Raw genomic sequence first — 16,245 nt, forward strand, 5'->3', positions numbered from 1 at the left:
TTCAGCACAAAGAAATACTCAGTTTCACTATGACTTTCGATGCATTTTGTAGATTTTATCTTAAGAGCTGCTTATATACTGTATATATATTTATTTGTGAGATGTTGTGATGTTTGTGCACTTTGAAAGTTTTGTCAGCTGCTACGTTTTGGGTATTACTATCTGTCTTGTGACTAAATATCTGCTTGGAGATCAAGTCCTCTCAACTCTACTATACTTTACTATACTCTACAACACTATACTGTACTATACTATACTATAGAAAATATACTCTACTATACTATACTGTACTGTACTATACTCTACAACACTGTACTATACAATACTATATTATATAAAATATACTCTACTATACTACACTATAGAACAATATACTATACTATAATATACTCTACTATAGATCAATATACTGTACTATCCTATCCTATTCTATACTCTACTCTATACTATACAACAATTTATTCTACTATACTCTACTATACTCTACTATACTCTACTATATAGAAATAAAGTATTCAACTAAATACTATACTGTATTATACAACACTATAATATACTACTCTACTCTACTCTAATCTACTCTACTCTACTCTACTCTACTCTACTCTACTCTACTCTAATCTAATCTACTCTACTCTACTCTACTCTACTCTACTCTAATCTAATCTACTCTACTCTACTCTACTCTACTCTAATCTACTCTACTCTAATCTACTCTACTCTAATCTAATCTACTCTACTCTACTCTACTCTACTCTACTCTACTCTAATCTAATCTAATCTACTCTACTCTAATCTAATCTACTCTACTCTACTCTACTCTACTCTAATCTAATCTACTCTACTCTAATCTACTCTACTCTACTCTAATCTAATCTACTCTACTCTACTCTACTCTAATCTAATCTACTCTACTCTACTCTACTCTACTCTACTCTACTCTAATCTACTCTACTCTACTCTAATCTACTCTACTCTACTCTAATCTAATCTACTCTACTCTACTCTACTCTACTCTAATCTACTCTACTCTACTCTACTCTACTCTACTCTACTCTACTCTAATCTACTCTACTCTACTCTACTCTACTCTAATCTACTCTACTCTACTCTAATCTACTCTACTCTACTCTACTCTAATCTAATCTAATCTACTCTACTCTACTCTAATCTACTCTAATCTACTCTACTCTACTCTACTCTACTCTAATCTAATCTAATCTACTCTACTCTACTCTAATCTACTCTAATCTACTCTACTCTACTCTACTCTACTCTACTCTACTCTAATCTACTCTACTCTACTCTAATCTACTCTACTCTACTCTACTCTACTCTACTCTAATCTACTCTACTCTACTCTACTCTACTCTACTCTACTCTAATCTACTCTACTCTACTCTACTCTACTCTACCATTCTATACAGTAAAAAGGACAAAAATGTATATTTAGTCATTTTGCTCTTGAAGATTTTTGAAGTGTGTATGTATGGCGTATGTTGGTCCGCAGCAATCAATAAAACCTCATAATGGGGTGTTAGAGAGAAAGATATATGAGAAATATGAGATGCAGGACGAAGAAAACTAATCAAATAAATAATAAAGAAAAATCGAACACTAAACGATGAAGTGATCTGATATCTTCATCAGAATATAGTTGCTGTTTCTTCATCTTAGTGAAAGCGACAGCAAACCTAAATAGCAGCTGTAGCTTTTTTTACTAAAAAAAAAAAAAAAAAAAAGTTGTTGTATAAATGAGAATAACTAATAAATAAAATTGGAAATTCAAGATTTGGAAATCAGGATGAGTTTCTCCCCCTGATGTTATTATGATACTTTACAAAAATGGAACAGTGACTTGTCATGGACTGGACATGGACACTGAAAATAACTCTTACAGCCACATCTCTGTTGTAATAAAGCTTTTTTTTCCAGGAACTGCTTTCACTTCTCACTTACCTCAGAGTTAGAAAACCAGTTAGAGTTAAAGACTCGTGGAAAGCAAAGCTACTGTCTGGTTTTCTGAAGGAGTGATGAAGACGCTCTACTTATTAATGCTCATGCTGTCTGGTATGAAACACTTGTTTTTTTTTTTCTTAGTTTTAACTTTTAAAGTTTCCACCTGTATGTTCTGTTAGTGGATATTTTTATTTAGTACTTCAAATAATTCATTATAAAATTTGTGTCTGACAAAGAATATGAAAAAAAGAGAATGAATGTGTTCTGAACTGCTTCTACTTAAACATCAGTAAATCAGTAAATATTAGGAAATATTGCTTCCTTGTGAAACTTTACCAGCTAAGAGTAACTCAAATGCAGCAGAGTGGTTGATGTGGTTTAAACTCACTGGTGTGATGTGGCCAGGAATGAATTGTAATAAAGGCATTTGATTCAATTGGATATAAAATAAATAAATTCATGTCAGTCATTTAGAAAACAATTAACCACCAATCAAATTTGACCATTTTAATAAAATGAAAAGTTTTAGGAACAATATTTGATGACAACAAACATACCTTGCATAAACTAAAATAAACTTAGTGACACGTTCAGTTGACTTCTGGGGTGGTAGAATATACAGAAATCATAATAGTGATCTCAATAAGAGCAAATGTGTATTGTATAAAATGTGAACAGTTATACAGACAGCTGTTCTGCACTGGAGGTATGTTGTGTTACAGTTTTTCTTTGTTGCTTCGGGGTGTTTTACAGATCAGAAATGAATTTCTCAAAACCACTTGTTTAAGCTCCACATTCTGTAGTCATGCATCATAAGAAAAATTTCACTTTGCTTTAAACAAATTGTCAATGATTTCTTAAAAAAAGGTAGAATTTTAGCTAAACTCTAGACAGACTTTTATTCATTTTGATTGACACGACTGCAGGATTTCCCAATTTGCTGATTGGTTTCCAGATTTTAAAAGTCACCCAGCATCATTAAGAAAAGCAGTGTATCCAGGCAGGACAGATACAAAATACACTGTCTAATAAAAAAACATCCAGATTTAATGGGTGTCTGTATTTTTTGTGTTAAATTTTCTTTTTCTAATTAAATATTTTCATCACTTTTTTTCAGGTGTTCTCCCTCAGTCCAAGGAATATAGTGTGACATATCACCAAAAGCCAATCTGTGCTGTGAGAGGATTTAATGTCTCCATTCCCTGTAGTTATTATTATCCAACATCAAATCCCATTCAGGTGAAACAAAAGCTTTGGTGCTCAATGAACTCAAACACAGATGTGTGTCAGTATCCTCCATATGTTTATAACAGTTCATCAAACACCAAATCAGACTTTGAGTTCACTGGAGACGACAAATCAGACTGTACTTTATTAATCCACAATGTACAGTTCAATTATTCTGGAGAATACAGATTCAGATTTATAACTGATGTAATAACTGGCATGTGGACAGGAAAACCTGGAGTTACTCTACAAGTTACAGGTACATTTTTATTGATTAAAATAAAAATCCAAACTGCTCCTTCATCTGTAGAACTTTCTTATCTTTAAACTTGCTAGTCTATTTTAAATCAAGTAAAATAAATAAATAAACAAATAAATGTATTACTTAAAGATTTATTGTTTATTAGCTGGTATTAAACTTGAACAAATCATTTAAACTAAAATCCGATCTGATCTGATCACAATTCATTCTTGAAGTCAGTTGAAGAAATAAAGAACAATGGAGTTTTGTTGATACATTAGAACGCGACGGTATTATAATTATTAACACAATCTTTCAGTCCTGAGTCACTGATGTGGAGTCTTTCCTGCTCTCTGATAAAGATTTAAAGGTGTCACTAATCAGACTCAGTGGAAACGGAACCTTTAAACCAGGAGACTCGTTAAATCTGATGTGTGATGTGAACTGCACACAAAGTTCCTCACAGTTCCTGTGGTCTAAGAACAATATACAGTTAAATACATCAGGACCCGTTCTTCACTTTCCTGCTCTGAACCTGAGGGATTCTGGGAATTACGCCTGCACTTGGAAAACCAACACGACATCAGGATCTAAAACCATCAGCCTTCAGGTCGAGGGTGAGTCCGTCTGCTCACAACATTTTAGAAGTTTTTATATTAATAAGTTCCCTGATTTTCGATGTGTGAGTGACTTTCTACTTTAAATTCCGTTGACTTCTTTTCAAGATGATGCTGATTGGTCAATCTGGATCATCGTTTTGGTGATGGGTGTCCTGATCGTGGTGATCGTGGCAGCTGTAATTTACCGCAGGAGGTAAGACTCGGAATACGTGACTTAACTGGGAGAGAATTACTGCTGATACACTTCAGTATTTAATAGAAAGAAGATCATACATTGGGTTCTTTTCTGCTTCCATTAGGAAGAGAGTAAAAGGTCAAGAAGAAAACAATGGAAAAAGTGCTGAGAAAACACAGGTGTGATCTCTAAAAAAAATCGCATCTCAACACTGGACAGTTTGGGGTTTTCTGTGTTCCAGCACAGGTTTTACATAAGTTTGTGTCAGTATTTGTTTAAGAAGTAATGATGGTAATTTTGTACTTCTTATTTCACAGGTTTCAGTAACCACACATGCTATGCAGATAAAACCAGAGCTAAACCATGTTGCTCAAGCGGATGATGAAACAAGGCACCAGGAGGAAGTGACTTACGCCACTGTGTTTGTCAAAGACAATAAAGTAAAGCCAGGGTAAGAGTTTATTCAGTCACATATAACATCATCTAAATCATGGTATTCTGTACAAACTGTCTGGGAAACTTGTGATATATTGGATTGATATAAGGTTCAATATGACATTTAACACTTCAAAACAAATAACGTACGTTTTGGGACTTGTGTTTTAGGCACAAACACACCAAGCAACCGGAGGAGGATGAGAACGTAATCTACAGCGCCATCATAAAACCCTGATCCTATTTTTATTTCTCACCCCATCAGTCATCATGAGGACTGTACATAGTTCCTGTCTGGGCAGTTAAAACTAAATCGATTTCATTTTATGGTTTACTAATATCATATAAAGTGTCCACAGTTGCTTGGTTTGCACTTGATCCTGGTCAGGTTCATGGTGGATCCAGGATCCTTAATAGAAATATTACAATTATAGATTTAATTCACCCCCCGGATGGGACGCAACCCATAGCAGGGAACCGTGTACACACTCATTCACACCAAGGAGCCGTTTACAGTAGAATCCTGCCTGCAAGTTTTTTTTTTAATTGTAGGAGGAAACTGGAGAACCCAGAGGAAACCCAGTTAACCCAAGGTTATAATGCTGCCTTGTTTTTTCTAAAGCAGAGGTGCTTGTTTAAGGGGCCGCGGACCAAAATTCAATGTTGCATAAACGGAAATATTCTTGCCAGCGTTCTTTAAAACAGATGCAGAATATTTTTGTTTCCAAATGATGAGAAATCGTGTATTCTTTCAAAACACTAGACAACATCCTCATGTCTCTGTTTTCCGCTGCCACGATGTCGCCATAATAAAGCGTGCTAAAGTTCAATTACATTCTCTACATTTCATTTTTTGCAACTTAAAAATACAACAAAAATATTATGTTAAATGTTAAATGCCATTTTTTCCAGTTCTCATATATCGTGGGACAAATCAAAGGTCACCTTGGGTCCTAAATTGAGCATCACTGCTCGAGAAATCTGAGTTAAAATGCGTTAAAAATAGTCCGATTTTGTTTTTTGTTTTTTTGTTGTAAATAATAAATGTTATTAGATTTTTATGGAAGAGTGTAAACATTAGTTTCTCAGACGAAACTCACATCATGAAACATCTCAAATATTAACCATAATTTCAATAGAAGAGAATCTGTAAATCTCCTCAGATCTCAGTCTCTTTCACAGCAGCAGCAGCAGCAGACAGCATTAGTAATGAAACCCATCTGAACTATTGCTGAGTCGTGTACTGTATGTTTTAACTCTCCTGTAAATAAATCTTATTTCTTAGACTTGATATTTTTTTTGTCTTAGTAAAGAAAATACTAAACCACATTTTGTGTCATTTGGTTTCCTTCATTTTTTATTACTGTCCTTTTTCCCACAGAGCTGCTTCTTCAGCTTCTTCCTAAGCTGCTAATTACAAACAGAAACACAGATATACAGCGTATTTAGAGTTAATTATATTATTAAATAAAATTACTTTTACTTTTTGTCATTGAAAACTGAAAACAGGAAAAAAAAAATTCAGCCCTGCTTTTAATTTTCTCTAAAGAAAAACTGATACAGTGACAAATCATTTTTAATCCAAAAAACAAGGTTTTTTTGACAATAAACCAGAATCTTCAACGCAACCATATGTAAAAATATGTAAAACAGAAATTTGACATCTTATAACTAATATTTTTATTAAATTAATTATTTTTATTAATAAATTAATATTTGCGTTTAATTAAATAAAAAAAGTATTCTATTCACAAAGCTTCGTTTAGAGTCCCTCTGCTGGTGAAAATGATGTAGTGCAGCCCATAAAGAACCGACGTTTTATGAACAAGTCTAAACTTTCACATTAAATCTTTGATATTTATTATGTTATAAATTCTTTCTTCTTCTTTTGGCTTCTCCCATTAGTGGTCTCCACAGCGGATTCTCCGTCTCCATACCCCTACCTGCATGTCTTCCCTCACCACAGCCATAAACCTCCTCCTTGGTCTTCCTCTTTTCCTCCTTCCTGGTGGCTCCATCCTCAGCATTCTCCTACCGATATACCCCATGTCCCTCCTCTGCACATGTCCAAACCATCTCAATCTCACCTCCCTCATCTTGTCTCCAAAACGTCCTACACGCGCTGTCCCTCTAATAAACTCATTTCTAATCCTGTCCATCGTCGTCACTCCCAACGAACACCTCAACATCTTCAGCTCTGCTACCTCCAGCTCCACCTCCTGTCTTTTACTCAATGCCACTGTCTCTAATCCATACAACATCTCAGGTCTCACCACAGTCCTATAAACTTTCCCTTTCACTCTCACAGATCCTCTTCTATCACAAATCACTCCTGCTATCACTCTTCTCCACCCACTCCACCCTGCCTGCACTCTTTTCTTCACTTCTCTAACACACTCTCGATTACTTTACACTGTTGACCCCAGGTACCTGAACTCCTCCACCTTCTCCACCTCTTCTCCCTGCAACCGCACCCCTCCACTGCCCTCCCTCTCATTCACACACATGTACTCTGTCTTACTCTTACTGACTTTCATTCCCCTTCTCTCCAGCGTGTACCTCCACCTCTCCAGGATCTTCTCCACCTGCTCCCTAGTCTCACCATGAATCACAAGTTACTGAATTTGTATGTAAACTTCTTCATTTAGATGTTTTTTAGGAACAACATTTAGTTCTCACTTCCCATTTGTTTAGGACTGAGCTAACTAGATTCACACACACACACACACACACACACACACACACACACACACACACACACACACACACACACACACACACACACACACACACACACACACCTGTGTTGCTCACCTGCTGAACAGAAGAGATAAAAATGCTGCACTTGGTGGTGATTCTTCTCACTGTGTCAGGTATGAAATAAAATATATTTAGTATTCAGTTGTTTATCGTTATACAGATTCACACCTGAAACTTATTCTTTATTTATTTTTTGTAAAGAATAAACCATTGGCTGTGGTTTTATTAAAATATTGACACTGGATAGAAAAAAAAACCTTCAGAAATCTTATGAAAGATTAAACTGTCATTATATTAAATATATTTGAAATCCTGTACCTTGTGACACCGTGTCCTGATGTCTCACTGTTACGCTCATCAGGTGATTGTGAGAGAAAATGGAGAAGTTTTATGAGAATTTACTATTATTTTAAAAGACAATCACACTTTCTTTATAACACCGTTTTTTTTCTAGTGGCGTAATGTAGAATAATAAAAACAGTAACACACTCGTTATCCTTTTGTTTTAGTCTTTAACCCAAACAATATTTAACTCTTTTATTGACATTTTTACACTTTTATTTTGCAGATGTTCTCACTCAGAATAGTGACTGGGGAGTGAATTATCCTGATAATCAGATCTGTGCTGTGAGAGGATTCAGTGTCTCCATTCCCTGTAGTTATTATTATCCAACATCAAATCCCATTCAGGTGAAACAAAAGCTTTGGTGCTCAATGAACTCAAACAAAGATCAGTGTCATGACCCTCCATATGTTTATAACAGTTCATCAAACACCAAATCAGACTTTGAGTTCACTGGAGACGACAAATCAGACTGTACTTTATTAATCCACAATGTACAGTTCAGTTATTCTGGAGTCTATAAATTCAAATTTATAACTGATGTGACTGATGGCAGATGGACAGGAGACCCTGGAGTTACTCTACAAGTTACAGGTACATTTTACTGATTAAAATAAAAATCCTAAATGATTTATTATGTGTGTGTAATCCTGAGTCACTGATGTGGAGTCTTTCCTGCTCTCTGATAAAGATTTAAAGGTGTCACTAATCAGACTCAGTGGAAACGGAACCTTTAAATCAGGAGACTCGTTAAATCTGACGTGTGATGTGAACTGCACACAAAGTTCCTCACAGTTTGTGTGGTCTAAGAACAACGAGCTCTTACCTGAATCAGGAGCCGTTCTTCACTTTCCTGCTCTGACCCTGAGGGATTCTGGGAATTACACCTGCACTTGGAAAACCAACACGACATCAGGATTTAAAACCATCAGCCTTCAGGTCGAGGGTGAGTCCGTCTGCTCACAACATTCCTGAATGTCATAAAATGAAGTTAATAATAATAATAATAATAAGTTCATTTCCTACAGGAGAAAATCAGTGGAACATCTGGATCATTGTATTGGTGACAGTTGGGGTGATTTTGATCTCTTCAGTCGCTGGAGCTGTGATACTTTACAAGAGGTGAAACTGCTGATTTTTATACAATAAAATCCATACAGTTTGAAACACTCACAATCTGCTGGAGAGCAACATCTCAGTCTCAAGCTGCAGAGACAAACACTTCAAAACAGAGATTAACGTGTGTATTGTGGTTTATGAACCGGTTTCTGTGTATTTGCAGGTTTGTTCACACTGAGCAGCAGATGGAGGATGATTCTAACATCGACGCTGATGTACAGCCGGTGAAAGACACCTGTAACATCTACGCTAACGTACAGCCGGTGAATGACACCTGTAACATCTACGCTAACGTACAGCCGAAGAATGACACCTGTAATATCTACGCTAACATATAGCAGGAGAACAGCAGTTTTGCTCTCTATGACAATTTACAATAACAATAAGCTGTCTGCAGTTTCACATATGAAAAAAAACCCAATATACAATAAATACAGTATATATAGTATGTTATAATATGTATTGCACCTAAACTAATAAACGTACATAATTGTAAGTCTCAGCAGCATGAATCTCAGGATTGGTGTGATGTTCACAATACAAAACATAAAGTAAATTAAATGTATATAAAATATTAGTCTTCTTCATTATAAGCCCATAGTGTATTTTATAATATAATTTTACAAAAGAAGGAAAAAGGCTCCAAATGATATATATTTTAGTATAAAAGACAATTTAATAACTCGTTGTGTTTTCGGATTTGTTAATTTGTTTTTGGATTTGTTGTTTTGTTTTCGGATTTGTTAATCTGTTTTGCACTTCTCGGCCACCGTACAGAAACATTGGGATAAACAAGCACAAGCAGGTGTCAATGTGTTTTCCTGCCACCAGGGGGAGACAAAGAGCGGGATCCCGGTAATTAGAGGCCTTTAGCGCCACCTGTATCTGACCTATTAAAGGGCTGCCTACAGGGTTGCTCAAACGCTTAGTCTTGAGTTCGCTTTGTGTGGAGCAGTACTCTAATCTGTTCTACTGTGCTGGTTTTCAACCTTGTCCACTCTCTCAAATCTTCTCCAGGCTCCTTTTCTTTGGGGTGAAGAAATAATTTTTGTTTCACTGTAAGCCCTCTATAATGAGCACACATCAGTGTTATTTCCTGTTGGTGCATATTTATCTAGTGTTAAACTCTTTTAAAGACAATCACATGATATTGACTCAGAATGCTCCTGTGTGCATTACTCATGATCATCTGTACTTTAAAGTTATATAATGGCCAAGTGTCCATATAGTGCACAAAAAAGAAGTGCACTGAATATACAAAAGTATGCGAAGTGTAAAAGTGCACGCTGCTTCTGCTCATCTTCCGTTCTTAGCACATAAAACGCTTGTGGTTAATGAGTTTGAAGATATATTGGGTATATTCATTTAATTCAGGAAATATTTATTTGTGACGTATCATTAAGAAGTCAGTGAGTATACACACACACACACACACACATACACACACACACATACACACAATATTGAGTGTGTGAGGTTCTTACTGAAGAAGAGATGAAGATGCTGCACTTGGTTCTGATTCTGCTCTCGCTGTCTGGTGTGAAACATCATCTTACACACAATTATTATTTAGAGTTTGTATTGGTTGTTGATTGAGGTTGCAGTGTTTACGCTCAGTTTCGCTCCGTTACTGGATCATACATTTACACACATTTTACAGTCTAAGGTTAATGATCTATTAATTACTGCCTGATGGAACTTTTCTAATGATTAAAAAGGTTTTGGTTTTATTAATCAATAATCATTATTCAAATAAATCCATGTGAAGCTCTTTGTAAAGAAAAGAGAAACGCAGCTGACAGAAAGTTTTGTTTTAGTCTTTAACCCAAACAATATTTAACACTTTTATTGACATTTTTACACTTTTATTTTGCAGATGTTCTCACTCAGGACAGTAACTGGAGAGTGAAATATCCTGATAATCAGATCTGTGCTGTGAGAGGATTCAGTGTCTCCATTCCCTGTAGTTATTATTATCCAACATCAAATCCCATTCAGGTGAAACAAAAGCTTTGGTGCTCAATGAACTCAAACAAAGATCAGTGTCATGACCCTCCATATGTTTATAACAGTGCATCAAACACCAAATCAGACTTTGAGTTCACTGGAGACGACAAATCAGACTGTACTTTATTAATCCACAATGTTCATGAATAATTCAGTTATTCTGGAGAATATAAATTCAGATTTATAACTGATGTGGAAAAATGGACAGGAGACCCTGGAGTTACTCTACAAGTTACAGGTACATTTTAGGATTTAAAATAAATATCCTAAATGATTTATTATCTGTGATGTTTCTGGTTTATTTAATGCCTGTATTTCAATATAGATTAGAAGTTGGTGCTCATTAGCACCCGCTTGGTATAACTGGATAATCATACACCTGATTTTAATCCTACAAAATCCCTGACTTTGTGTGAGTGTAAGAAATGAATCCAAAGGCACAGCAAACATTGATGTGGATTTCCCTTCTGTTTATTTACTTTCCATATTTTTATTTGATAAAAAAAAAATTAACACTTTTTTCTTCAGCATTTTCACTTCACAGCAGTTTTCCACATCTACCTAAAACCTTTACACAGTGCTGTTTTACCTGCTGTAAACTTGCTGAATCCAATGCCAAGATCAGCTCTAGTTTAATCAAGAAATCTCACTTAGCTGATGTTCATTATACAATAATACATTTAGAGTTCTGTGAGTAAGAACAATGGAGTTTTGTTGAAACATTAGAACGCGACGGTATTATAATTATTAACACAATCTTTCAGTCCTGAGTCACTGATGTGGAGTCTTTCCTGCTCTCTGATAAAGATTTAAAGGTGTCACTAATCAGACTCAGTGGAAACGGAACCTTTAAACCAGGAGACTCGTTAAATCTGACGTGTGATGTGAACTGCACACAAAGTTCCTCACAGTTTGTGTGGTCTAAGAACAACGAGCTCTTACCTGAATCAGTAGCCATTCTTCACTTTCCTGCTCTGACCCTGAGGGATTCTGGGAATTACACCTGCACTTGGAGAACCAACACGACATCAGGATCTAAAACCATCAGCCTTCAGGTCGAGGGTGAGTCCGTCTGCTCACAACATTCCTGAATGTCTTGAGTGATTACTGAAGGAAATAAAGTGACTTGTGTTTAGTTAAATTTTGTTATTTTCATCATCTAACAATCCAGAAAATCCTGTTTGGTGGTCAATCTGGATTATAGTTTGTGTGATTGCTGGAGTGAGTCTCATTGTCTCAGGCATCTCAGGAGCTGTGATTTACAACAGGAGGTAAAAAAAACTCCATAAATCCGATGATTTTGACACGTCACTGTTGTGTTGCTGTTTGCACAGAGACACTCATCACACTCATAGCCAGTCTGGAACTAACTTTATTTTTTTCCTCCCATTCCCCTGAGTGGTTTGACAGTCACAATTAACAGCTGTATCTCATAAACAAGTGTCTGTGTGATCGCAGGAGGGTCCACGCTGAGCAGCAGAAGAACGATTCTGATGTCCACGATAACACTCAGCAGAAGAAGGATGATTCAGATCTTCACGCTAATGTCCAGGAGATGGAAGGCGATTCTGATATCTATGCTAACTTCCAGCAGAAGGAGGATGATTTTGAGATCTATGCTAATGTATAGATGCACTTAGGCGATCGCACCTCGTGATGTTCACACTTTACGCTCAGCTCAGTCTTCATCTTGAGTTTCCTCTGAAACAGACTGTTAAACAGCATATACACTTCCTGTGTGATGCTTTTGCGCTTCATCGTTTACTGCTTTTTAGGATGTTTTGCATCTAAATTTGAGAAGTATAGTATCTTAAATATGTAATATCTTAAATATGTAGTATCTGAAATATGTAGTATCTGTATTTGACTTTATTCTGTATTGCTGGAAGCAGATCAGATCTTTTCCCTATAAGGCATGTTTGAAAGACCCATAGTGTTTATATTAGAGTCTGGGCGAAATGTTTATGTTGGAGGGCGTACGTGCAGCTTTTGAAAGTCCTTACGAGCTGACTGTATAACAAGACATGCTTACTGTCCATATGTGGTGATGTTCCTTATGCTAAACATTCTGGAGAAATGAGTTTACTTACATCTTGCATGTTTTGAGATGCGGACAATAGCAACGGCTCAGATATATATAGACGAGACAGGACGTTAGATCGGGAGGACGGTTCGTTTGGCTCTGAACCCCTCCGAGCAAATCCTGGATGCTCGTATCAAGATGCTGAACCTTCTGTAAATAAACCTGGTTTGCAAGAAAGACGGTGTCTACAGAGATTTCTTCCAAGCAACAGCTACTCTCCTGCACAACCTGAAATATACATCAGAAGTTTTCTATTTTTCATTCTTTTAGAAGCAGTGCTTAATGTGAGCCACAACTCACCAGAACGCACTACATGCTGCTTTAACACTGACGTGCTCAATAGATTAGATTAGATTAGATTATTACTTGTGGTGTATAATTTTAATACAACCGATAAACAAATGAAAACGACACAGCCTGAAACAGACTCAATTGTCGGCGTATACGCCCTATTTATTAAACACTTTTAAACCACAGCTTTCACAGTTTCAGCCTCAGGAAAGTTTTTTTCTTCATCAGACTTGTTTCACATTTTAATTTTCAAACAGTAAAATTGTGTTTAACATAAAAAAGCAGTTGACTTTTTTTTCAGAAGAATGAGGATTAAAACACTGATAATAGAAATAATGAAATAATGAATGATTTCACATCCAGAGTAGTCTGATTAGTGAGATGTTTTATTACAGCAGCTCAGTAAACGAGGAGAAATAGAAAACTGCAGACTTTACAGAGGTTCAGGTTTCCACCACTGGATGTTCAGTAAACCTCAACACATTTCTCAGAATTTAAAAACATGAAGATACACTCAACCCTTTATACGTTTATTTTCTGAAAAGTCAAACTACATTCAGGATCTGGTGTAATGACTAAAAGATGCATTTATCTACATTTAGTGAAACACAGCAGCCAAAAATAATCACCTGCAGCATGAACACAAGACTTTACACAGCAAACATCTTACTTTACACATAAACACTAAACTAATAATAAAGATTTTGCTCAAAAACAGTGGCAGCTTGACAGTTACGAGATTTTAGATCATTAATATTTAATTCAGGGAGTTTTTAACTATCAACATCTGAAAAATCTTGTTTCTGACACTGTATTTAAACAGGATTAGTTTTCCACACTTAAGTAATGCTGCTGGAGGACATCTTTATTCATTCCAAACAAAATCCCACAGGTACAGGTTCTCTGTATAAATCACACAGACAGATGTGTCTTCACTTTGTATGCATCATTGTGCAACATGTGTGTATTGTGTATTATTCTACCTCTATTAAGAATATAATGTAAACCTTAATGTGAAACCTCCATCCAACCTCCATCTCCACCTGTAAAACTAAACCTGTCTGAATAGGACTTTGATCACCCTCAGAAGAAAAAGCATTTTACTTAAAAATGACACAAAGTTCAAGAAATGTGCAGAAAATAAATAAATTTTAAATGTCCTTCCAAACAGAATATTTACTGCAATTCAACTGACACTTTTCATGGTATTAAACCCCAAACCATAATATGTTTATTCCTGGAAAGAAAATCACAGCTGTAATGATGACTAAATAAAACTTATCTGCACTGTGGGTGAATGAGGAGTGGAAGCATCATCAGATGTTCACAGCGCTGTAGATTACAGAATCGTCCTGCTCCTGCGGCTCAGCGTGGACACACCTAAAATTACACACAAACCTGATTATCAGCCACAAACGATGAATGTTGGACTGTTTATACACAACACATTTAAAGATATAAGAGAGTCTGACGAGGAAATCGATTCACACACTGTTTTCCAATGGCTGCTTTCACATCATACACATTAAAGCAATTCCATTTAAAAAGACATTTTTGGGTTTCATTCCTACTGTTTGGTTGGTTTGTTGGGTTTGATGCACACAGATGCATAAATCACTCCTCCTTTATCTGCCACATCTTGGGTTCGCTGTGCTCTGGTCTGTGAACTTAGAAAGAGAGAGAAAAACACAGCTACCACAGTATACGTGTTTACAGTTCTACAACAATTAGAGCTGGGCGATTTGACAGTAATATCATATCACAAAGACATGCAACAGGAGGTTCAGCCTCTGTGGGCACAATGTTCACACTAAACGCTGGGTCCTGTGGCAAACCATGTCTATCTTCTGTAGCTGGAAATGGATTGCTGAGGTCAGGAGCCAGGAACAATACATGGGACACTATAACATCAGTATCTGGCAGGAGGTTGCCCTATTATACTTTCGCAGGAAGAGAGGCCTTACAACTGGGTTCTAGCAGGAACATGAATGGGAAGGCAGCAGGCATATGGGAGACCCCCACACTGGCCTCTGACAGGGACTTTGCTTCGGAAGACTATAGCAAAAGCTTGGATTAGGAGTCGACTTTGACAGGGTCAGTCATAAGCAGGTCATGAAAAGCCCTGTCATAAACCTCAGGCTGCCTTATTGGCCTTTGGTTTGGAGCTCTAGTCAGCCTCTGGTGAAGCTTATCAGGGGAGGATGTGATTTAATTTATCATGATATGATTTTATACCACATCAGCCAGTCATATGATCTATTAAATATTGAATACAACTTTTTTACCTTGTGGTTGTTGCTTTGTTTATTTGAACAGATTCGTAAGTCACTTCCTCTTCATCGGAAACTTGAGGCACTCGGTTTAACTGTTGCTTTTTCTGTGAAAAGATCACGTTTGCATCATCAGGTCTAATGTACAGCAGTGTGGGAAGTTTAAGTGTGTTGATTTTCAGTGGACGGTTAGCTTTTAGCAGTGAATTTACTATACACTTCCAGTGAAACTACAACTCTGTCTACAAAAGGTCTTCTAATTGTATATTTGTGTAAAGTCGTTATTAAAAAAACACCCAAGACACTAAATGTAAATATAAATTTAATAACATCTTCTGAAATGACAATTATTAGCTCATAGAGTATGTAAGTACTCAACTGTATGTATAAAGGTTTAACATTTTAAATACGTCTTATACTTAAAACCACATTTCTATGAAAAAGGTCATACCTGTGTTTTCTCTCCACTTTCCCCTCGTTTTCTTCTGGGGCTTTAAGTTTCCTCCTAACAGAAGCAGAAAAACACACAGTGCACATGGACATAAAATACACTGTGATCTCATACATTAAAAAAAAAAATTACGATGAATGCTGTAGATGTTAAATAAATAAATAAATAAATAAATAAATAAATAAATAAATAAATAAATAAATAAATAAATACTGAGACTTGTTTAAAGTTCATTACGGGACATGTTTTTTTAAAACATTGTTT

General features: G+C 36.1%; 1 protein-coding gene, 1 long non-coding RNA gene and 2 pseudogenes across 4 annotated transcripts in view; 2 read left to right on the forward strand and 2 right to left on the reverse strand.

Moving 5' to 3' along the window:
- Positions 1-1,960: 1,960 nt before the first annotated feature.
- Positions 1,961-5,487, forward strand: LOC310719734 (uncharacterized protein). The gene is made up of 7 exons (XM_083529737.1): positions 1,961-2,070; positions 3,077-3,445; positions 3,790-4,044; positions 4,153-4,240; positions 4,347-4,401; positions 4,540-4,673; positions 4,829-5,487. The coding sequence occupies exons 1-7, from the start codon at positions 2,034-2,036 to the stop codon at positions 4,893-4,895; spliced, it is 1,005 nt and encodes a 334-aa protein (XP_083385863.1). The 5' UTR covers positions 1,961-2,033; the 3' UTR covers positions 4,896-5,487.
- A 324-nt stretch (positions 5,488-5,811) lies between these two features.
- On the reverse strand, positions 5,812-7,944 carry LOC310719742. The gene is made up of 3 exons (XR_014531564.1): positions 7,736-7,944; positions 7,472-7,521; positions 5,812-6,067 (listed from the first exon to the last, which is right to left on the reverse strand). It is a non-coding gene; the product is annotated as an uncharacterized lncRNA (long non-coding RNA).
- Positions 7,390-12,697, forward strand: LOC310719728 (annotated as a pseudogene). The gene is made up of 7 exons (XR_014538282.1): positions 7,390-7,530; positions 7,986-8,354; positions 8,452-8,706; positions 10,756-11,124; positions 11,694-11,948; positions 12,058-12,157; positions 12,345-12,697. The product of XR_014538282.1 is annotated as an uncharacterized misc_RNA (transcript).
- A 2,207-nt stretch (positions 12,698-14,904) lies between these two features.
- The window catches only part of LOC310719738 (B-cell receptor CD22-like), a 36,899-nt pseudogene continuing 35,558 nt past the window's right edge, over positions 14,905-16,245 (reverse strand). The window contains exons 11-13 of the transcript XR_014538283.1: positions 15,982-16,035; positions 15,546-15,637; positions 14,905-14,927 (exon numbers count right to left, since the gene is read on the reverse strand). The product of XR_014538283.1 is annotated as a B-cell receptor CD22-like (transcript). The remainder of the gene's footprint in view (positions 14,928-15,545; positions 15,638-15,981; positions 16,036-16,245) is intronic.

Source organism: Silurus aristotelis (genome assembly GCF_946808225.1).
Source record: "Silurus aristotelis genome assembly, chromosome: 25".
NCBI lineage: Eukaryota > Metazoa > Chordata > Actinopteri > Siluriformes > Siluridae > Silurus > Silurus aristotelis.